Raw genomic sequence first — 23,388 nt, 5'->3', positions numbered from 1 at the left:
TGTGTTGACTCATCTGTACTGTGGGAGCAGCATAAAGAAAGAAAAACACAACGCAGCAGGATCTTAAACAATTATGTATTGAATGATGGCTTACATATGCAAATTCAATTTCCAAGACGCTTGGTATACCTTTGTCCAGTCTTCAACATTTATTAGCCTGACATGTGAGGCATTAGACAGTAAAGTTAAGCCTGCAGGACACTTCTCTTTATTGGCTCACAGCTGACTTGTAAATGAAACATTTCTTTCTTGACAAACCCTCAAGTGTCAGAGTTGTAAATATTGCGTCCATATAAACGACTCTGAGCGCAAGCGTTCAAATTTTGCTGACCAATTACCTCATTATTTAGTGACAAATGTCAATTATAAAATAAAACTATCTAATGTGTAGGGCTCTTGTCACGAAAAGCTTAGCTTTTTTTTCTGGATTAGGTTACAAATAACCCTACACCCCTCTTTCATCACGCTCCACCGCAAGGCATTACTCCTGTGAGGATAATGCATGAGGCATATGATATGGCACAAAATAATTTAAATATTTACCTGGAAGTCATGTTTACGGGGTCATTGTCGGGTTCTGATTTGACTGGATTCAAGATGACTTTGTGAGCGAGCCGAATTCGTCAGCTGCACCATGCATGGACTTCACTAATGTTATAAGTGCTGATTCAATGTCCCAGTGCAAGAACGACAACACAAAAACACAGCCTATCCCTTGTCATGTGTTCAAGAATGGATTCGCATGCAAAACAATGGAAAGATGGGCTTTACATGAAGAGATAATGGTCTGGGTAAATACATTTCTTTTTCAGCCATATGTCCATGTTACCATGAAAGACGATGAAATTTTCCACATAAGAAATGCCACTTCTAATCATACAGTATATTATGCACAAAAAATGGTGGTACGATTAACCAGAGAAAAATCTTCTGTGGCTCCAAGAGAGAAAACAAAAAAACAGTATTTTTAGAGAGCAAAGTCTACTGATCTCAAAAATGCAACCCATTAGCTTCATCCTGGTAGTTCCAGTCGACTCTGTACTTTGACACGTCCGTGTAATGAATTACAAAACAGCTCCCCAACAAACCACTGCTTTTCTGTGAAAGCTGCATTCCTCCATTGTGTACGCGCACAACTTCCACGGGTCCATTTAATATATAACGGAGTCATTCTCTACACCACATAATGTTTTTTTTATCCTAGTCACCGCCACTGATGAAGAGCAACTGTTTCAGTAAAGCTTTAAAAAGCAAGACTACCCTGAGAGAAGGTCTAAAACGTGGGCAAGCTTGCCAGACCAGAACTGGCTTGAATGGGTTTGGTTTATTAAATCTGTACACTCTATTTCAATATAATCAGCACATTTTGTTCCAAGAATGTAAGATATCACTTTTTTTCTTTTTTTTTAGTAATTGTGTAATATATATCTCTACATAATACAATCCAAGTCCTCTGAACTATGTAGACATGTGCAAGTGTTTACTACCAACTTCAACAATACAGTAAAGGCAAAGACTTGTGGACACTAAAGTTAGGATAATGTTGATATTTGAAATTTTTCTTGAGTCCTCACAATTATCAAAATCTAAGTGCTGTAAGTAGTTCATACACGAGGTATTGAATATCTAGTTAACTGTTCTGAGTATAAAATAGAGGCAAAATACATAAAGAACATCTCGCAAGCATGACAAAGAAAACTTCTACAGACACAATACACAAGTGGTCAAAGATAATATGAGGGGATACCTGTAACCTGTTTGTGTCCTTGAGTATAGTGTACTTACAGATTGGATGTTTTCATGTTGATGTGAGGTCAAACTGTATCATGCTCTCACACGCGCACTGTGAGCTCGAGACCCCCCCCCCCCCGCGCGGGAGAGATCGATTCGCAGCACGGCGCTGCGTTACTCGCGGCAATCTCTCCACGTCAAACCGCCCCGGCTTAAACATCATCTCGGTGCTTAGAGGTTGAAGCGTTTGATCAAGTAGACATTATTCTAGCTACAGTAAAAGACCCATTTTGAGAAAGTGCACCGAGTCAGGTGTTACCTGTGAGGAGGATCATGATACACACATCCAAGGAATTATTAGCTTTCCTTCTCCTCGTACAGCAGCATATTGTTTTTTTTTGTTGTTGTTGTAAAAGTTGGATTTTGCTCGTTTTTTGAAAATCGCTTCGTGTTTTGATCTCTGCACGTCTGAGGCATGATACAGAGCACTGTCCCTCCGTCGATTCAAATAAGCGTGGGTCGTGTTTTATGTATAAGGATGAAACGCATGGTCATAGCATGATGTGCATCAACATAATCTGAGGTAAACCAGGTGTCCTGTGTCTTGGCCTGTTACGGTCTGAGAACCAGTGCCTTAGAGGGTCAGAGAGGTAAGTCTGAAAGAAATCATGTAAACTGTGCTCACGTGTAGTGAATGTTTTCACTTACTACCAAAAAGCACAAGGGCCCTAAACTGTAAACCTCAAGGATTATTCAAACAAAAAGAAGAAAAACCAAACACTAAAATTACTCTACTCGTTAGGTTTTAACGTTTCCTTTTTTCTTGTTTTTTGTAGGGTTTTCAGCTTTTTTTTTTTTCTCTTGTTTTCGCTCAAGTATAATCACAGGTGACTAACTACAGAGGATAACAGGGTCAGGTGAGTACCATGCTACATCAGGTTTAGAGAAGGCTATTGCAGACAATTCTACAACATGTACAACCACATTTTATACGTGTGAGTTACAAATATTTCAAAACATATCACCAAGAAACTAAGTACATACAAGATGTTGAATATTTAGAGTCTTAAAGGACTATCCCTCAGTCAGTAGTAGGATTTCATGTTACTTGACTTAAACTGTCCAGTCTTACAGACAAAATCTGAAAAATTGCTATTCAAAAAGTAGCAAATTTGGTCAATGTCTCTTTTCAAATAGTTATAGTGCTTTTAATGGCTTAAGACAGGGGTCTTTTTTTTAATCTCACCCAGTGGCAATCTACAGAACTTCAGTGTACATTTTATGACACCATAGCTGCAAAAGTCTTCATGTCAAGTCCAATAAGTAAAACGACAGCTAGTGCTGTCACATATATTTAAAAGTAGTATGCATTATCAAAAAAAACAAAAGAAAAAACAAAAAACAAAAACAAGAAACAAATACACAATTATAAATTTTTTTCAACTCTTTCAGTTCTTGTAGGGCGTTCAGCCGTGTGTTTCCTATGAGTTATCAGTCTGAGAGGACAGGCCTTCAGGAGCCACGCTCCACTCCAAGTCTTTAGGAAGCTTCTATTTGAGACTCTCCTATGTGCCGCGAGGGTCATCAGGGCTAGATACAGGTAAAAGTGGACTTAGAACTCCCATTCCAGTGTTTCTTCTCGATTGGCTGCTCTTTCTAACCTGTGGATGATGTTATTGAGGTTGGCCATTTTCTCATTGCGTCTCTGAGTGCTTCTGTTGAGTTTGGGGCTTTGGAAGGGAGGAAGCGGGTTAGGGTCCAGGCTGTGATTGGTGCTCGTCGAGGGCGGGTTTGGCAGCGAGGGCGATATGGGAGCGGAGGAGGAGGGGACGGGGGAGACTGACATCATGAGGCCGGGCGAGGATGCGGCGGAGGGGGAGTTGAGGGAGACCTCCAGGCTGCTGCGGCAGGGCTCTGATGAAGCCTTGAAGCTGACCGGGTCAACGGGGGACTTTCCGGAGTCTTCCCCCTCGTGCCTGGACTGGTTGGTTCTCTGGGGGCCGTCTATGGAGACCGCAACGTGGTAGAGCCCCTGAGCCTGGCTGCTCATCCCCTCGTCCTGCCTCAGGCTCTGGCCGGCTGAGTGGGGCTCGCGGCAGCCGGTGACGGAGTCCTCGTGTTCGCTTTTCAACAGCGGGAACTGTACTGCTGTGGAAAAACACTGAACTTTTGACTGTTTCACGGAGCCCTCCCTTCCCTCCTCCCCCTCGTCTTCCCTGTCTATTGCCTCTTGTTTAACATGAGGCAGTGCTGTGTTGGCGCTTAGAGGGATGCTGGAGTGGATGTGTCCTGAGGGCTGCTGCAGCCTCCTCTCCTCTCCGTCAGAGTGGGGGCTCCGCGTCGCTGATGGGGAGTAGCTGTGGTGCTCAGCATCTGTGTCATTGTCTGGCAGGCCCTCCATCAGCACCTCCCGTCGCATCCTGGACCTGCACACAAACACCACTGTTAGAGAGTCACATGAGGGCAAACACTCAATACACACTGCAGATACGCAGCTGCAGCTGAAACCAACACAAGCAGCCTTTTAGAAAAGTTCACAAAAAGTCACTGGACTGGCCTGTAGTTGTGGAACCAGTTGATGACAGTGTTGGTTTTGAGTTTGAGCTGCGAGGCCAGGATCTCGATGGTGTTCTGCGAGGGGTACGGCTCCATCAGGTAGGCCTTCCTCAGAGCTTCTTTCTCCTCCGCTCCCAGCACCACCCGAGGCTTCTTCACCTGGCTGTAGGGGCACAGGTCCAGCGAGGCCAACGCCGGACTCACACACTCAGAACGAGTGCTGGGGGAGTCGCTGTCCGAGCCGGTGCTCAGAAGCCCGTACCGCCTTTTCAGATAGGCTGCAGGGAAGACAGCGATACAGAGCGTGAGGAGATTACAAGACACCGACACATGATCAGACCTGTACTGGAATACATAATCCAGGTCCCCACCTTTCTTCTCCATCTTCTTCATGGCCCTCAGCTTGTCAACATTGTGAGGGTCGTTGAGCCACAGCTGCATGCGGACGAATGGCTCCCTGCCTTTCAGGCTGAGTTTGTGCCATGGTTTGGGCCTGGAGAGCAGGTCGGACACCGAGCCTTGAGTCAGGCCCAGGATGGTCTCCCCGAAGAGACGCTGGCCTGTGGGAGAACAATACAAATCACATGAAGGACTTGTGAGTTGTGTCTGCATTCATCAGCTTAACCCCACACTGTGATCCTCGACCCACCTAAGTTGTTGTCTGTCAGAACCTCCTTGACCTTCTTGGTGATGGCGTAGGTGTCGAGCTCCGGAGACATGGCCACCAGCTCCTGTATACCCAGCGGGTTTGTGGGCGGATTCAGAGCCATGAGGCTTGGTGTGGATTTGCCTCCGTCTGGATGGGGGGGCAGCCCCAGGCCGAGGCCCTCAGGCTGCTGGTTCTCCTTGCTGCTCTCCAGGGAGAGGCTGACAGGCTCAACCAGCGGACTTGGGTGGCTCTCCACTGGGCTAGAAGGCGGGGAGGGCGAGGACTGGGCCGTCACTGGGCTTTTTTCTGGACGGGGGAGGCGTCACGAAAAAAAACACAATAAACCTACAGCCTAGAGTTCGAGTCCTGCAACACAAATCTGTCTCTAACTCATCAGATTCTCGTTGATGTGAGTGTGTCTCACCCTGAGCGTGGCCCTGGGTCGGGTGCTGGCTGAGGCTCTGGCCTAGCTGGTCCAGTAACCACAACTGCATACGGATGAAGGGCTCCCTGCCTTTCTGGGTGAGCTTGCTCCAGGGTTTTGGCCGAGACAGCATGTCGCTCACGCTGCCCTGAGAAAGCCCCAGCACCTGTCCCATCAGGATCAGAACCACAATAACAAGATGTTTCATTAGCCAAAGAACGTGTCTGTTGTCGCATTTACTCCATAAATATAACAAAAAAAAAAATAAGAAACATAAGAATTAAGAAATAATTAACATTTTGAATATATCCAAAGACGATATGGAGGACATGTACAACCAGTACAGCAGAGGCTAATATACTGTGAGTGTCCCACTGCTGTCTGCAACAGTACTGTAATACCAATGCATTAGCGATTATTGATTTTTCCAAATTATCACTACAAACAATCTGTTTCCACTCGTCATAGCCTGAGTTATACACTGTTGGCAAACTACCACTAGAGGGAAGCAATGCCTCGTAAATCTTTGTGTCATCGTCTCACTTGGAGCTGCATGAAAAATGTTGTTTCCAACGTATCCGTCATTTTTTTTCAACAGCCACAGAGCGTTTTGTATCACTGATCATGAATTAATCCACTAAGAGGAACACGTGTGCTCACAAACCAAGAGAAAACATTTTTATAAACAATGTTATATTTTTCTTTCTTCCCTTTTTTAAAATTTATGAACAAAAAACTCAACACACACTTAAATGTGCCTGAAAATTTGGTTGGTATAAAAATTGCTGCACAGCCTTCAACCGACGAGGAACTGAGAATATTTTACAAGAGCCAAGAATTTCAGAATATGGTGGAGAATCAAGACTTGAACTCTTAATATCATCAAAATGTAAAAACATGCACCACGAAAACCTAAATGTGTTATCTACTCCACAGAGGATGAACTGTGACAAATGACAAAAGGTGCCTTGGAAAACACCCAGAGGGTCTTTCTGGAAATAAAGGCACACTTTCCGCGGCTGAACTAACGACACCGACAGCAGCTCATTACGGGTAAAAAGTACATACATAAAACGCGGAGCCGTAAAAACACGTTTCTTTCTTCCCGATTTCCTCGATTCCACCGTTCGTCAGAGCGAACGGTTTCAAATTTGGCGGATTAAAATGTCGAATTTGACCAAAGAACATGATTTTTTTCATTTAAGGGACAAATTTATCCGCAAACACTGATGTCACACATTTAAAAAAAAAAAGTATTTGCGCCTTGTTATTCAACCAGATTCAGACGATTGAGCACAGACAGAAACCACGCGGTGCCACGCAGGAAATTCCAGAAGATCTGACCCGGTTGAAATCTATCTGGCTGGAAAAGCTTACAAAGCAACCAAAACCACAGTGAGAGCTGACTACACGGAGAGTGCAGCCGGACGGGGTGAGGTGGGGGGGGAAACTCGCGGCCGGCCTCAGCCACAGCTCATCCAGGAAGTCACGAAAGATCACAGCAGGACATCCAAAGAAAGTCAGACCTCTCAGCTGAGGGTGGCGCTGACGGCAAAAAATAGGATTCAAGGGAGAGTAGCAAAGCGGAAACCATCGCACCTGAAGGCTTTTAGGAAAATGTTCTACGAAGGGAAGAGTAAAAAAACAGAATTTCGGCCGGATGATAGTTTAGTCCAGGGCTGAGATATCTAAGCAGACCTGGAGCTGATGGTTCAGGAGCAACAGCGTGGAGAGACTCAGGACTATTTTATTATTAAGGACACGATAAACTCGGTGCCAACATATTCGAAAAGTGTCGAGTCGCCCGTCCGTGAGCTGTGACAACGATCGAAATCACGAAAGCAGATCCAAGGGTGAAAAACACAAATTAAAAGTTGCGGGGGCGCCTTGACAACACCCTCTCATGAACACCTCGACTGAAGCACTTCAGTTGTGTCTTTCCGCACAAAAAAAACCAACAAACAACACAGAGCACAATTCCTCCACAGAGAAGTCAAATACTGATATCAAATTAGAAGAAGCGCTGGGTCGGGTTATTGCTGCTGAAGTGCTGCAGCCTGTTATTTCATTTAAAAAAAAAGGGGCAATTACTTTTTCTCATGGATGATTTGATTGCTGGATGACTTAGTTCCTTAGATCACAATTAGAAATGAGTTTTGTGTTCAGTCTGGTTACCTTGTTCAATATTACATGTAATGTGAGTATCTAAAAAACATCCAGCGTGACAAAACGTGCGACACACAGGACGGCAGCATGAGGGCGAATCCTCCGGCGTGCGTCTTTTATCGGTAACAAAGAGCAACGTCTGACCTTTTCGCCAAAGATCCTCTGACAGATGCCGTTCTTCGCCAGCTTCTCCTTCACCTGCCTGGTCAGCTCGAGGGTGTCCACCTCGCGGTACATGTACATCTCGTACTGCTCTGGAGTCAGCGGCGGGACGGTGGGCTTGAGGGCTCGGGGGATGTAAGCCGGATAGTAGGAAAGCCTTCCTGGACCGGGACCGGGCGACTCTCCGCTTACCGACGTGTCTGACTCCACCTTCACCTCCACCGGGCGACCCAGGCCCAGCTCGTCCTCGGCGGCCGACGCCTCCTCGCTGTTTGGGAGGCACTCTCCGTTCTCCAGGCGGGGCCAGGGCCGGGGCAGGGCGGAGGGCCCGGACGAGGAGGACGACAACGAGGGAGAGACTGAATTGAAGGGCCGAGAGCTACCTCCTCCGCCGCCGCCGAGCACCATCGCGCCTCGCTCCTGAGACCAGTGCTGGTCGAAGTAGGTGCCCGCCTCGCCGATCTCTGATTTGACTTTGCGGATGATGTTCTGGACGAAGGCGGCGGGGGAGAGTACGCTGAGGGGCGTCTGGGGGCTGCTGATTGAGTTGGCCATGCAGACTGTGACGCAGCCTCCCTCCTCCTGTTTGATGGAGATGGGTAACTGCAGAGCCCTGGAGCGCTCCGGGGGCCCCAGGCGCTCTACCTGAGCCCCCGAGCTAACTGACTGAGACCTCCCGCAGACCTCCATCTCAATCAGGGCGTGTTGCTGGGCCTCCATCTCCCTCCTGGCCTGTTCCAGGATGCTCTTTATGGTGTCGTCGGAGCTGCTGCCCGGCCCGTTGCTGCTCCTGCCCGACGAGCTGTGCAGAGACGACTTGCCGTCACCTAAAGAAGAAAGATCCAACATGCTGACTCACTCTCAGACCCACTCTCCAATTAAGATGCAGTAAAATCATGATCGAATTTCACGACAAAAACAACAGCAAAACATCATTGTCAATGATAAAGAAAGAAAAAAAAATCGATCAATATGGCTTTTAACTATGACTTATGGCTCGCAGCTCCATCCTCACCTCCCCGCTGGGACTGGATCTCCTTCTTGGCCTGCTCCAGGATATTCCTAATGGCGTCGTCTGACCCAGTTTCAGGAGTTCGGATGCGCGGAGTGATGCTCCCTGCCACAGAGGGTAACAGAAAGAGATAGAGAGGAGAGGAGAGAGGAGGGGAGGGGAGGGGAGGGGGGGGTGAGTGGGATGGTTGATCAGAGAGCAGTTCCAAGGCTTTGCTTTTGACTGGTAGATCAATGGCTGCCTTTGAGCGCGTGCTGTCTGAGGTTGCAGTATACGGGAAGCTCAACTTTCAAAAAGCTTGAGAATCTGGGGAGAAAACAAAGTTTAAAAGTAACACTACAAACATGGCAGAGGAAGCCGCGCAGAAGTCAAGGATGAGGTCCAAGTAGATTAGAAGGTTTAAACGCACGCAGGTCCAAAAGCTAAGCCACCAAAACAAGACGGCGTGATTACATCTGCTCTAAAAAAAGAAAACACGCGGCTACATCGCAGCTTCACACGCACAGAGATCCCTTAAACACTCTCAGAAGAGCTTCTTTAACAGTCTGGTTCTTATTTCGGCGGGTTTGGCCACCCGAGGGTTTAAGCGACCGTAACCAAATAGAGTTGCCGTCCTTAATGACCACGGTACCGCGCACAGAGCTACTTACTCATTTTCTTTTTGGTCAACCGGTTTCGTTTTTTAACAATAAGCTTGGTAATTTTCTGAACCAGCAAACGTTACTTTAACAGGAGAAACGAGTGCAGATGTTGGGAGCATTTTCAGATGCAGGTTCGTTTTTTTTGAGTATTTCCAGCAGCAGCCAGACGGTTTGTGTGCGACTGCGGCTCACTGATGTGTTTCTAGCAGTGGTGGATAGAAATGTATATCAAAGTAACGCACATGAGTGAAAAAAAAAAGGTTTTAACGACTTCTTTGCTTCTACTCTCGATTTTTGAGCCAGTAATCTAATTTCTTTTTCGCCACATTTGCCATTAAATCTTCATCACAACTAGTCTGCTCTGAATACGTGGATGGAGTGTATGAGCGACCGTCTCTGCTGCAGATGCTAATCTGCCAGATGCCTGAAAGGAAAAAGAAGCACCACCTGTGTCCTCAACGCGACGTGATAATGACTCAGCGAAACCCAGAAGAAGAGGCAACCGCCGGTGAAAATCCCCCGACCACAACAAGCCACATTTTTTACACCAAATTATAAAAAAAAAAAAGACATCAGCTAAAAGTGCTCGCTGTGTCTCCTGAAAAACAGAAATATCTGCCTGTAAAATCTCCTAATTCGACCTCTGCATATATGGTTAATCATCATCCGGCATCCTCTGTCGTTCTCTGTTGTCGTGATGTTGCAAGTGGCCGGGACGACAAATACAAAATGAGAGCCTGAGCATTCACGAACACTCACCTCTCTGGCGGACCTGGATGGTCCTAAGTGCCAGGATGTTCTGTTCATCAGACAGGAACTGCTTCATCTTGATGAAAGGTTCTTTGCCTTTCACAGTCAGCTTCCTCCAGGGTTTGGGTCGTGCCAGGATCTCGCTGACCGAGCCCTGAGAGAGGCCCAGCACATAGTGGCCAAACACGCGCTGGCCGATGTTATGCTTCAGCAGCTGCTCCTTCACCTGGAAGGCGATCTCCGCCGTGTCCAGGTGGTCGTCGTCTCCCGCCGTCGAGCTCCCGCTTTCTGATTGGTCGCTGGGCAAGCCGGCGTCCGCGCTGACCGGCCCCACGGACCCTTGGGTGGCTGACATGAGGGCGACTTTGGCTGCATAGAGGGCGGTGGGAAAAGCCATGAGGCCCTCCTTTTTAAAGTGTGGGGAGAGGAGCTGCTTGTGGAGGATGTGGTCTCCCGACAGTCGGTCCCCGGAGCACGGCGACACGGAGAAGGGACGCGGTAGATCGTGGCTGGAGGACGAGCCGTCCAGGGTGGGGGGGCCGGGACTGGGGGACGTTCGGCCATCCACCTGAGAGGAGGACGAGTGGGAGCCCGACGGCCTGCATGTTTCCCTGCTTGCATCCTCGGGCTGGTCGTCATCTGACGACACAAAACACACGCACGGCTTTAGTACAGGAGTCATCAAACCATCAACCCACTTTCTTTCTAGCCTTGCAAAAAAAAAACCCAGACTACACCTTTCAGGCTCAATTTATGCAAAGAGATTTAAGTCTGACAAACATCGACTCCGGAATTGATCGAGCCTGACCAATGAGCACCGAGCAATCAGCGAACGGGGAGGTTTTAAGAAGATGACAAAACTTGCAGCTTCTTGTCGAAAAAAATCTCACGTTAAACTACTTAAAAAGGAGCTTTTATTGAAAGAAAATGTATTTTACCGATGCTGTGCAAAATGCGGGCCTTCTCCATCAGGTATTTGTGAGATGGAAGAAAGGCCTCTTTATCCAGCAAAAGAGCCTCTGCAGCCTTGGCAGACTCCTGTATACACACAAACACACAAGAGCCGTTAATTTTCGATTAATCAATTACTCCGGCTGTAGATATCCTCATAATGGATGACAATCAGTGGAGCATTCAATGGCACTGCTGTAGTTTTTCTTCCCTGACACCGAGGGGGAACATTAGGAGGAAAAGCGAAAAGGTCTAGTTTGCTGAGCGAACAGTAAAGACGGCGCAGCAGCACACGTACCTGGGACGAGCTGCCATTTGCAGAAGCCATCTTCATGACCTTTAGGATGCTACAGTCACAAACAAACACGCAAAAGGAGGTCAGGTTTTGTGTGTTTTTTAAATTCACATGATTACGGAATGAGTGGCACGCTCAGTCTACAGTAAAAAATACTCACCTGAGTTCAGTTTTAATCTCTTCATAGTCCATCTGGGATTGCAGTTTAGCTTCTAATCTCTGAAATGGAAAAAAAAAAAAAGCAGAGCAGCAGTTTTATTTCACGTCAATAAAAGTCTCGCCGCCGAGGACCGACGAGGCGTCCGTCACCTTCCCGAACCGCTCACCTCGATAGCTTCCGTCTTGTAGGCCAGCTGGCGTTCCAGCTCCAGGATCTGATTGGACGACGTCTCCTGGACTTCCTGTAGCGTGAACTGCAGCCGCTGGATGTTTTCGAGCAGACGGAGGATTTCGCGGTCTTTAGCCAGCAAGGCGGCCTCCAGCTGGGAGGGCAGCAGCTCGCCCTTCTCGTTCTTCTCCTGACAGGGCGAGAGGGAGACGTGACGAAGGGGTGTGAGGGGGATGAAAGGAGCGAGGAGAGGAGAGAATGTCAGAGACCAGCCTGTGAATCACAACCTCTGAACCAGCAGCAGCATCATTCAGACAGCTGGAAATAAGAGAATGTTTGCGGCTCTGTCACTGATTTTGTAATTTACTCATTTGTACAGAACAATTCTTTTAAAGACGAGATATTTATGTGATTATGTTTTGAGACCATGGACCACATGTTCAACAAGTGACCAAGGTCATGATGGTGTCTGTCTTTAAATGCGTTTGTCCTCGCTTTAATTGAAAAGACTGCAATAACAAAACGTAAAGTCTTAAGAGGAATGAATCCTCTTGAACTTGTTAATGTGATTTACTTTATTTTTCTTTTTTGTGCATTTGAGGAAGAACACCCACACAGGTCATTGTCAAGTATACTTAAAGCTCTAGTCAAAGTATAAATATATATATTTTTTTTAAATGTGCACCACCTACATCAACTTAAACGTCAAAAGAACTGGCAAAGTTACCAAAATAAAAAAAAAAAAAACAAGCGTAGTGTTCAAATCCTTTGCTTGAGTCGTAGTTGCACAATAACACTTTTATAATAAATTGAAAAATCAGTTAACTGAACTATTAATAGTTATTTACCTGTAAAGTTCTTTATAAACCATTTATCAAGCGATTGTTTATTATAAAGTTGCAACACAGTTTAGCTTATTAAATTATAAAGAGTTTCATTATTTGTTAACAGTAAAATAACTATAAACTAAAGTTGAAATTACTATAAATTTGCCATTTAATATTGATGTCTATAATACAGGGTTTCAAAGGTGACAAGTATTATTATCAACTCTGCTACAAGGAACTTTTTTAGTGATTATTTGTAAAAGAGGGAAGTACAACGTAGTAAAGTAAAGAACAAGAACGTCAAAATCGTACCAAAGCAGCTTCCAACACTGATGTAATGTGATAAAAGTCAAAAACCCCGCCCCAGACTGAGAGACGTCATCCGTACCTCTGCTGGAGGACAGCTCCCGGCTGTGGCGCTCTGTCCGCTCGCTAACTGCTCCTTTAGCCGCTCCACCTCCCTCTGGGCCTTCTCAGCTCTCTGCACACAGACGCGGCATCACAGCGTTAAAAGTTTCCCACACAGCGGCGACATCAACTGGCTAATGGGACGATCAAGGTGAGAGCTACACATAAATCAAAACGAGGCTTCCGAAAAATTTTAAGAGCAGCGTGAAAAACCTGAGCAGGGGCCCGAGCAGACGAGTGCAGCCGCGTTTATTCTGCTGAGGGGGCTGTTTAGTCAGCCCACTTTATTCCCCAAACTGTTTACCTGCTCTGTCACACCCGGCCTGCTAATTAATGATTCATTTTGAGAACATTTATCTAGGAGCTGCTGGCAGAAAGCAGCAGAGTGAGGGAAAAAAGAGCACGAGAGAGGGAGGCAGAGGGGAGAAGAGAAGCAGCAGAAGAAAAGAGGTATCACCAGGATAGGAAGCAATCAAGGCGGCGAGATAACTAAGAACCCCAGCGCTTTTCGCCACTCCGGCATCAGTCGCGCTCGGCAGTCTCCCGTTCTCTGCTGAGTGGAGCCGTGCTGCCGTAGCGCGCCCACCGACGGGGGCTCAGGTTTACACTCGCTAATCACACACACTCAGGGGAGGGGAGGTGGAAGTGGGAGGAAGGAGGCGAGGGGCGGAGGAGGGGCGGAGGGGGGCACAGGACGGAGGGAGTCTAATTAAAGCCGAGGCTTGATTACAGGAGTGATTACCTTAACGAAGGAGCATCTCAATCAGAGGGAGAGCAGAGGAAGACTGTACTCACCTGGTTTGCCTTCTCAAGACTCGCCATGATGGCGTCAACCTCCTCCGCCCTGGGACGCAGACAGACAGACAGACAGAAAGACAGAAGGACGGTTACTGAGGAGACACTCCCACGCTTTAATAAACAGACAAATGTTAAAAAAAAAAAGAAAAAAAAAGAACAAGCCTGTTGTTATTATCATGGGAGCAGTATGTAAAATTACCTAAGAATGTGAGAAACAGCAGTTGTGAGTGTTATTGTGCTGCAGAAATATCTACTGATGTTAGCATGCTAACCAGCTAGCCTCAGCTACCGGCGCAATAAACAACTGAGCAAATAAGCTAACAGCAGAACAGTTAGCAGCAGTTAGCGGTGATGTGCTGCCCCCTATTTGTATTGTGGATGAATCTGACAGTTACCCAATTCTTACGTATTGCACCTTTAATTATACAATCCTGTTCAAAAATAAAGAAAGACAGTTAGAGCTCTCTGCAGCCAGGTTCACGTGGCCACTTGGGATTAATACTTTAATAAATGGCAATTAAATGTGAAATTCAACTTAGTAAATAGTATTTTCTCTGTTAACAAGCCATTAAAAGCTTTATAACCTGACACTAATCTAAATTAGACAAACCGCACTGTAATATGAGACAAGCCTCTCTGTAAAACACCGAGCAGTTCAACAACAGCGCAAACTAAATCCTCCAAACTGACCGCACAGTTGGTTCAACACCTCTCTTAGTTGGAACAAAACCTGAACGTTCTGATCTTCATAAGCACAGGATTTATTGTTGGACCGTTGTGTAAGGCTACGGTATTTTTAGCTAGGTGTGATAAACTGTTAACTGAGTGTGTCACTGCTCTTCTGGTGGCATTTCAGCTCCCGTACATGCAAAACTGTAGCCAGGTTCCTGCAAACAGTGACGTCCAAATGAAATAACACTCTTTAAATTGTTTCCTCCTGTAGGAAGTGTTTAAAAGCCGGGTCAGAAATAATGGAAATCAATGAAAATTGTCAAATCAAGATACTGAGGAGAGATAATCCATTTGAAAAGTGTCATTTGCGCATAAAGGTAGGAATTAAACTCCTCTGCATGTTATTATAAACCCCAAATTGCTGATGGCACGACCGCGGTGTCGTCTCTCGTGGCTGCGGACGCCGGACGTACAGTCCGTATGATCCACGTCCTCAGAACTCTTCTGAGACCGAACTCCAACTCGCCTCCATACATCTAACAATCAGAGGAGTCTAATTTAAACAGAAGCTCGGCGGTATTATTCATGAGGTTTGTTTGAAGTCCAACAGTTTCATTTTGCACACATGGGACCTGATTTTCAGAAGGTAGATAGGAGATGAATTAACGAGGACGCTGTGATTGATTTAAATGAGCGCATAGGTTTTTTCTCAAGTTTTTCGGGACGCGGCAGTCCTTTTTTTTAAACCAAAAGAAAAATGTGTTCAAAGGACAAATTAGGCTTTTTCTTAATCCACATTAAACAAACTACATCCAGCCGAAACATCGTTTTCTTTTTCATGTTTGCTCTTAAGCTGCTCCCATTGTCTCACATCAGGCTGCATAATTACCTGAAACATTAGTGATCCAGTAGAATCACTGCGACAAAAGCAACAGAGGTGGAATGAGTTAGATACTCTAACTATTCTCGGCATAACTGATCATCAGGGTTGTGTGGCGCGGCGCTGGTTTCAGAGGGTCTTGGCCGCGGCCCGGGCCTATCAATAAGGCCGGGACAGATGGCGCCCCGCTGACAGCAAACACTAACAGGTGTCAGCTCCGCGTTTAATGAACTTGTGCAGTACGGAAAATGTTTTGTATTGATTACCTGCTCAGCTACTCAAGCCGAAGCAGACAAATAGTCTTTCTTATCAACACTGAGGAAACAGTCAGTGAGAGTAATAGAGGCCGGCCTGGTGTTCGGAGGCTCGGGGTCAGGGAGGGAGGACTGCGGCTGGGGTCGGCGTTCGCTACCATCAGCTGGGAGGAACGTGACCAGGACGGCACAAACACACACACACACACTATAGATGACAAACCGCATAACAGAGATGGTCTTTCACACGGCGGCTGCACACGAAAAGGTAAGGGCCAAACTGAAAATGTGTCCGATCCAACAAAATGGATGGCAGTGGGTCTAGAAACATCAGTTCAATTGTGCCATGGATTAAGCCTGGGAGAAAATCCATTAGCAGCGGCTGACTGTGCTCTGGAGCACAACCCAAACAAAGGAGTGTTTACTTTGAATGTCTATCGACATCCTTCATACAAGCTCAGATTCATTTCAGGCGTGCGGTGGATACATTGCGCTCAAAGACCAGGACAAGGTAGAGTGTTTTCTGAAGCAATCTTTAAATGGAGCAATTCTTCTTGAGGGCTGTCAAGGCCCAGCTGCCAGTGAAGGCAAACACAGACCTCTCTCATCGACCTGCATTAGTGGCTGAGTCACTCTCACTCCCAGCCTTTACAATGGCATTCCTCAGCTGCACACTGGACATGAGTTTATGTAGGTAGAAGAAAAAAGGAAGTGACCTCGGTTCTCCAGCGATACTGTGAGCACCAGGGAGGAGGCCACAGAGGTCATAAACGCCTACATTTGGGAAGGTCTGTCTGTCAGGAGATACAACCCTGCACGTACAAACGCGAGGCGGACTCTTACTTGTTGGTCATCTCCTGGTTGTATTTACACCGCAGGTCCAGCAGCTCGGTCTGTGCAGTGTTCAGAGCTGGTGAGAGGCAGACATGAGAAGAAGTGAGACACACGACCTGTCACATTTAAGAAGCACGATGACGACGTGGAGAAGAAATTCAAACCCTAATTACAATATTAATGAGGTCGGAAATATTCATTTTCATTCATTCAAGTAGTAAACAAGCTGTTGTCGGAGGAGAATAAAGTCCCAGAACGCTCATATGAAGCTAGAAAGGTGGCGGGGTCCGCCACATGTAAACAAAGTAAAACAATATGTGTTGTCCTTTAAAGGGATATTCCGGTGTAAGTTTAATCCATGGTATAAATCACCGTGAAACTGTGTTAGACTCCCTCTCGAGAGATCAAGTTAGCAGACCGCTAATTTACAGAGTTTTATCAACCTCAGAAACGACCGCACGACAACAATACACTGCAGTAAATGGATCCAAATATAAACCGCCACCAAAAAGCCACAAATAATGCTCAGAACAGCACCAAACTTCAGCAACAGTACAAATAGGGTCTCAGCACATAGTCCGGGGCATCTAACCTCCGCTAGCTTAGCTGGATTTCTATTGTGAAGCTAAAAACAGAGTTCAACTCTCCTCCATCAGCTTCCGGGTCGGGGAAGTCCCGACGCGACGATTACCGAGTGCGGTTAGAAATGCTCAATTCCGTTCTTTTCCCTGTCCGCTCTCGATAATAACTGTTATAAACTGGCAGGTAAGACACATATGAACTTTGATTGCTTTTCCATGGAGTCATAATCATACATTTTCATCCATGAGCCGCGGAACTCTACTGCACTCGGTAATCGACTCGTCGGGACTTCCCGTCAACAGGAAGCTGCTGCAGAAGAGAGGTAAATTTAGTCAGCTTTTCAGTAGAAATCCAGCTAAGCTAGCGGAGGTTAGATGCCCCGGACTATGTGCTGAGACCCTATTTGTACTGTTGCTGAAGTTTGGTGCTGTTCTGAGCATTATTTGTGGCTTTTTGGTGGCGGTTAATATTTGGATCCATTTACTGCAGTGTATTGTTGTCGTGCGGTCGTTTCTGAGGTTGATAAAACTCCGTAAATTAGCGGTCTGCTAATTTGATCTCTCGAGAGGGAGTCTAACACAGTTTCACGGTGTGTTAGACCATGGATTAAACTTACACCGGAATATCCCTTTAAGGTCAGTTTGTTTATTCAGTCATGTGAACAAAGAGAGGTTGATTATTTAATTTGTTTAGGCATAAAAAAAATATTAAAATGTCTTCCCCACAGCTACAGAGTGCACCTTTAAAGCTTCATCACTGATTATATTTGGCAATAAAAAACATATTAATATATTTTACATATTCACAGTAAAGCTCAGGAACGATATCAAACTGTTTTTTGGCGAATTTCACTCAAAAAGTGTGTTACTTTTAACTGAGAGACGTGTCAACAAAGCAGCAGCCGGGCGCCTGTGTTTCAGCAGGGGGCACCATACAGCAATTATACATGCATTGGCTCTTTAATAGGTCGAAATTAAATTTAACAGCTACAGTACGTGCCAGCGTTTAAACCACTTACATGAATGCAGAACCTTGATCTTCTCCTCGGCCTCTGAGAGTCTGCCAGCCAAACCAACGTCGGCGCTCTCCTCCTCCTCCTCCCTGCGAGCAGAAACACACTCTGTCGGTCGCTTCACTTCATCACGGCAACACATTTAAAAACTGCAATGTGTAACTTTATAGACCTGATGGAAATAAATGTCTTCATTTACTTAACAACTTAAACTTCAGTGTAAACGAAGCAGATGCTCGTTGTTATTTCGGTGCATATTTGGAGCCTCATTTGATTCACGCTTTCGGTTTCTTTGATGAAAAACCTTCTCGCTGTTGTTCTCGACGGCTCGCTACGACCCAGAATGTCCCCGGGACGGGCTTAAACTGGGGCATTTAGGCTTTATTGCACAGGGTCACAGACAGAAGACAAATGACCCTCTAATCTCCTCTTATATCATTAAAGTTGAATAATGTTGCCTTAATGAGCATTAAAATGCCAGAAAGACTAAAATAATTACTTAAGTAAATGTAAGCAGTGGTCCGCGCTGGAGGAATCGGGTGTCGCAGGCAGTTAAGAGGGAGCATTTGTCTCTTTGAACGCAGGCGATATAAACCTCAAGTCTAATCGTGGCAGGGAGAGGTTCACTGGTTCTTACCCGTGGCCCTCAGCTTGGTCCTGGTGGTTCTCCTGTGGGGAGCCCGGGGCCCCAGGAGCCGGTGTGCTGTTGGGGGTCATCAGGGAGGCTGGTGAGCTGGATTCTCGAGCCTCCTTTGTCGATGCTGCCCCTGAGACGGCTGGACCGTTCTCTGAGTGCTCTGTGTGGAAGAGACGAGGCTGGTATGAGATCTCCAACATCGGCCGGTATGAGATCTCCAACATCGGCCGGTATGAAAATGTGCTTTAGTCATTTTAAGGTGCCAATTTCTTACATACTCCACATATTAAGGCTGAATTTACAGCCTTTCCTAAGATGCGCGCAGCACTTGCAGACCTGTACAGAAGCAGCTACTTCTGCAGCACTGCATTAAAAGAAACTTTGCATTCGAGAGGGATTGCTCCCTGATGTGTCCTGACCTGTCTTTTCAAGGCACTCCAGGTGTTTCTTCCAGTGCCCGCTGATCTCTCGTACCAGGGCCTCGCTGTCTGGGGCCGAACTCTGAAGCTGCTGCAGCCTTCCCTCCAGGGTGTGCGAGGCCTCCAGCACAGGAGCCGGATCTGTGGAAAAAGAAGAAAAAAAAAGAAAACAGACGTGAGCAAATCTCTGTAGAAAGAGCTCCTTCAGATTCACATGATATCCACACACTTTTCAAAAAAAGCAAAATAGCTGTTTTACTGTGTGCGCTGCCTGTACAGCACATTACAGAGTTTTCTGCAGCGCGGCTCCAACAGACGCAGACTATTCCACCGAGACTTCTTTCTAAAGAGTGACTCTTAGACTTTCCCCCCACACTCAGACGCCTTTGAACATTTTTCACAGGCTGGACCTAATGACACAAGTGCCGCTCCGACCCCCTTCACATGTTCAGAAATCAAATCTAATGAGTCTTCTCACGCGCTCATGAACGGCAGCGAAGACAAAAAGATTGCCATGAATATGTGACGGAGTATTAAGTCCCAAGTATACACCTAGGCGAAGTGTAGAAAAAGTCGGCTCCTGAAAAGGGGGTAAAAAAAAAAAAAAAAAAAAAAAGCGGGATTCTTTAGCACAACAGAGGAGCTGTTTTGCAATGCATGCGCGGCAGCACCGGGCCCATGGGGCCAACTAGGAGGCTGTTTCTCAGCTAACAAGTCTCCTCTGTATCATTTGATCATTTAAATTATTATGCCAGGAATTCTCAGGAGGCAGCTCGGCACTCCACATCACAGGGCTGTTTTTAATCTTCCCCTTCCCTTTCTTCCCCTCCCGAAAAGTTCAACAGCTCAGAGAGAGAGAGCTGCTCCTGTTGTGTACCTGCCTGCCGAACACCAAAGGAGGTGACTTCTAGTGCCAAAGCACAGAGAGGGAAGCTCAGGGGAGCTCCTTGACAAGGGGGGAGGCAAGATGTGGAGCCACGCGCACACACATGCACGCACTAACACACACACACACTCCACACACACACACACACACACACACACACACACACCGCAGCCCTTCAAAACTCTAAAAGAGGAGGAAAATCGCTGCTTTGCTGCACAAACTTTTCTCCCACAGCTTTCATCCACTCATCTTAGACTTCTGTGTGGAACCAAATTGGATCCCTTCTTCAGTATGGGCACTGACTGAAGTGACTTTTCATAAGAAGTTGGAGCCACAGACGTTTAAACTTTGCCAGATGCCACGGAGAGAATGCAAACTACGAGCCGGCAGGCCACGGAGATAAAAAAAAATAAATACACAAAAAAAAAACAGCTCATCACACGGGCCAGAAAACTTCTTCCTGCTGCGTGCAATTTGTTGAAATCCTGGCCATAGGTTGCAGCTCGCCATATCTGCATTTTCATCAGACAAAACATTTTGGGCCATTTAATTGATCGAGCTATTTTTCCCAGCACCGTTTACAGTCAAACGTTCTCTGCATTCATTGTTACACCAACTGTGGAGATATTGCATCAGTCACAAGGGACATCACTATTAAGAGCAGCGCTCTTCTAAGACAAACAGGATGACTTAAAGCACTGCTATTCCATCGACCCACTGTCACAGAAATCACTTTATCAGCCTCTTTCCCATATATCCTTTCAACTTTTAATGATCAAAGGACAGAGATTATAGTAAGGGATCTCTCACACATGGACAAGCCAGGATTATCAATCAGTGGCAGGGGAGTAAAGTAAAGTCAAATGTAAAGTGAAGGGATATAACTTAAGTCTGTATACAAAATTAACCCCCGTCAAAGTAGAGCAGCAGGGATTCTCTCCGAGGACCCGGGATCTGCACTCGCAGGAGGAGAGTCCAGAAAGACTGCTGATAACTTTGGAAAGTAGACCTGCTAATTGATGTAGCTAATAAGAAGCGCCGGAGCTTCTTTGTGAGAGCAGCTCTGACGGTAAATCCTGCAAATCAAACCTGGAACAGAGGAGGGGGGGAAACTCAACACTAACCCCCGACACAGCTGACGTGGCGTTATGTACATCAGGTGAGTCACGTCCGTCTCAGAGCAGAATAAACGGCTCGGGGTTTTAATTCACACCTTATCTCAATCGTAGATGATTGCACGTCTGCTGTAATAACTGATCGAGCAACAGCAGCTCATTTCAACTAATAAATCAGACGACACTGAATACATCATGTTTCCGTGGTGAACGCAGGTCCGGCTCTGCAGGAGGCGCGGCGTCCGAGAGGAGCAGAACCAGACGGGGAGAAACACAAACTGCCACAGGCTTGACAAACAAACCGAGAGTTTTAGCAGATTAACAACAGATTCTTTAAGATAGATAATGTATTGATCCTGAGGGTTGTTTAGACATCCAGCAGCTTATATGACCATAAAAAACAAAAGAATAAGCAGAATTTGAGAGTATGAACAGAATATAAGGATGATAATTATAGTCGAGCCACCAGAAATGTTAAATATCGTGCTACAGTATGTGCAAACTGAGGTAGGGTTTCCACAGTGCATGTATTGCCGTACATTGCGCATAAATTGAGATATATAAATTACTCAAATAAAGCAATTATGTGTGCACGCATATAGGATTTAACAGGAAAAGTCAATTTAAGTGTCCGCAGTGGACACAACACTATGGTGCATACAGCAGGAATAATCTGATCCAGAAGTCTGAGAAGTGTGACGGACGTTTACTGACGGTTTACTTTGTTTTCTCTCCAGAATAAGTTTGTTTTTTGTGTCCTTGATAAAGTCGTGATGTCCTGACGAGCCATATTTAAAACCGGTCTGATCGTCTGCCTGCTTGTGCTCCATCTGACATGTATTTATTGATGACATAAATGAGCATACAGTGTGCAAAACAAATGAATAGTGTTGGTTTGTTAAGGTAAATCATAGAGTGACTGACGTCGGTTAAGGTTATCTTACTCAGAAGAGTGTTTGATGGGCTAAAAGATCATTTAAGTCAAAGTTAGTTGTAATATTGCACGTTTTGTGTTTGAGGTCACATTTCCTTATTCATTTCCTGCAGCCACTGGATGTCAATATCGCGTTCTGCAAGAAGTATGCATTAAAAGGTCGTGGCAGCAATCTTGATATACTCACATGACTGATTGAGGCCGTATGAAGACACTGCAGTGAGAATGAAGGTGCTCGTGCGTGTAAAGAAAGTTAGACATCCCCAAAATAAGACCCAAAATGTGATAAACCCCGACTCGCTGCTAGCCAACAAACGTTGAGTGCGACTCTTTAAATTGTTTTTCGCTCATTCTCGGCCGCATTGATATCGAGTTTCATCACCTTGCCTGAGCTATAATGAGGCCGCCACCCTGTAGCTGCTTCCTTGTGGTCACCGCGTTGATGTTTCTGTGCTATTGCACATCTGAAAGCGGGAGGCAGTTGCCGTATGTGGGTGAGACTTCAGTCCAGGAGCCAACGCTTGTCAGAAGCTGGACGGCTCAGCGGACTGCAGGTGGCACCGAGGGGAGGACGGTGCACAGGTTCAGGATGTGTGTGTCTAGGTGGGTGGGGGTGGACCAGGGTGGTGTGCGCCAAGACAAGCAGGTGTGTCGGGGCGGTCCGTCTTGGCCCTGTCAGCGATACACCATCATTAGGCGGTGTGGGCGCAGCAGGGTGCACCATTATGTCTCCCTGGGCCCTGTGTAATTACGCTCTGACATAATTAACCCAGCAAGCCCATTAGCCAAGCATTGGCTGGCTGAAGAGAGGAAAAAAAAAACGCTATAATTATTTGTTGTGCGCATGTTAATGAGGCCAGCTGTGTTCCCATCATACAACACGAACAAATTAATTTACAAGGCTGTGCTCCAAGGTTTTTTCTTTTCATTCAAAACAGTCTTGTTTTTTCTCCCTCTGAGTGGACTTCAAGGTCCATAAACACGCTCTGCCGCTGCTGCAACAAACAGTAACACTGCTGTAATATTGTTGTCAAGAACCAAAACTAGGTTGAGAGAAACACTTTAGTCTTTACTTTCACCTTCACAGACGATGATAAGCGATATAAGGTGTGTAGCATAAACTGCTGCCTCTTTTCTTCTGCCTGTCAAGGATTAGTTTCGATTGCAAAAAAAACAAAACAAAAAAAAAACGTTTGCAACAAATTCACAAACATGACTTTTGTGTTCGTGGCGCGTTTTAAAACCAACGAGCATTTGATATTCAGATGGCAAACCGAAGACTCGCTTTACCTTGATGTGGCAGGAAGAGTGCGAAAACACTAAAATAAAGAGATGGGTGGAATGAAGAAAAAAAAAAAGAGTGATTGTGGGAAGCGGCGGCTTTTGTGCGCGCGAACAAAACAAAGCTGAAAGAGAAACTTCTTAACCTGTTCTTTTTTCATTGCCGCTCCGTGTCTTTGTCTGA

At 46.1% G+C, this 23,388-nt stretch overlaps 1 protein-coding gene across 3 annotated transcripts in view; it reads right to left on the bottom strand.

The window, feature by feature from the left end:
• Window positions 1–59: 59 nt before the first annotated feature.
• The window catches only part of cux2b (cut-like homeobox 2b), a 95,739-nt gene continuing 72,410 nt past the window's right edge, over window positions 60–23,388 (bottom strand). For 2 of the 3 annotated variants that reach the window (XM_030417315.1, XM_030417316.1), the window contains exons 5-22: window positions 18,989–19,129; window positions 18,570–18,729; window positions 17,939–18,021; window positions 16,348–16,414; window positions 13,696–13,744; window positions 12,881–12,973; window positions 11,664–11,855; window positions 11,498–11,556; window positions 11,341–11,389; window positions 11,030–11,129; window positions 10,101–10,730; window positions 8,704–8,805; window positions 7,671–8,515; window positions 5,361–5,526; window positions 4,937–5,242; window positions 4,659–4,847; window positions 4,289–4,565; window positions 3,344–4,157 (exon numbers count right to left, since the gene is read on the bottom strand). In XM_030417315.1, coding sequence (XP_030273175.1) covers window positions 3,344–4,157; window positions 4,289–4,565; window positions 4,659–4,847; window positions 4,937–5,242; window positions 5,361–5,526; window positions 7,671–8,515; window positions 8,704–8,805; window positions 10,101–10,730; window positions 11,030–11,129; window positions 11,341–11,389; window positions 11,498–11,556; window positions 11,664–11,855; window positions 12,881–12,973; window positions 13,696–13,744; window positions 16,348–16,414; window positions 17,939–18,021; window positions 18,570–18,729; window positions 18,989–19,129 — 4,322 coding nt within the window. Of the gene's footprint in view, window positions 4,158–4,288; window positions 4,566–4,658; window positions 4,848–4,936; window positions 5,243–5,360; window positions 5,527–7,670; window positions 8,516–8,703; window positions 8,806–10,100; window positions 10,731–11,029; window positions 11,130–11,340; window positions 11,390–11,497; window positions 11,557–11,663; window positions 11,856–12,880; window positions 12,974–13,695; window positions 13,745–16,347; window positions 16,415–17,938; window positions 18,022–18,569; window positions 18,730–18,988; window positions 19,130–23,388 lie in introns of all 3 variants that reach the window. The other variant, XM_030417314.1, reaches the window with a different exon arrangement.

The sequence above is a fragment of the Sparus aurata genome, chromosome 5, assembly GCF_900880675.1.
Source record: "Sparus aurata chromosome 5, fSpaAur1.1, whole genome shotgun sequence".
NCBI lineage: Eukaryota > Metazoa > Chordata > Actinopteri > Spariformes > Sparidae > Sparus > Sparus aurata.
This window is presented reverse-complemented; position numbering and strand designations above follow the sequence as displayed.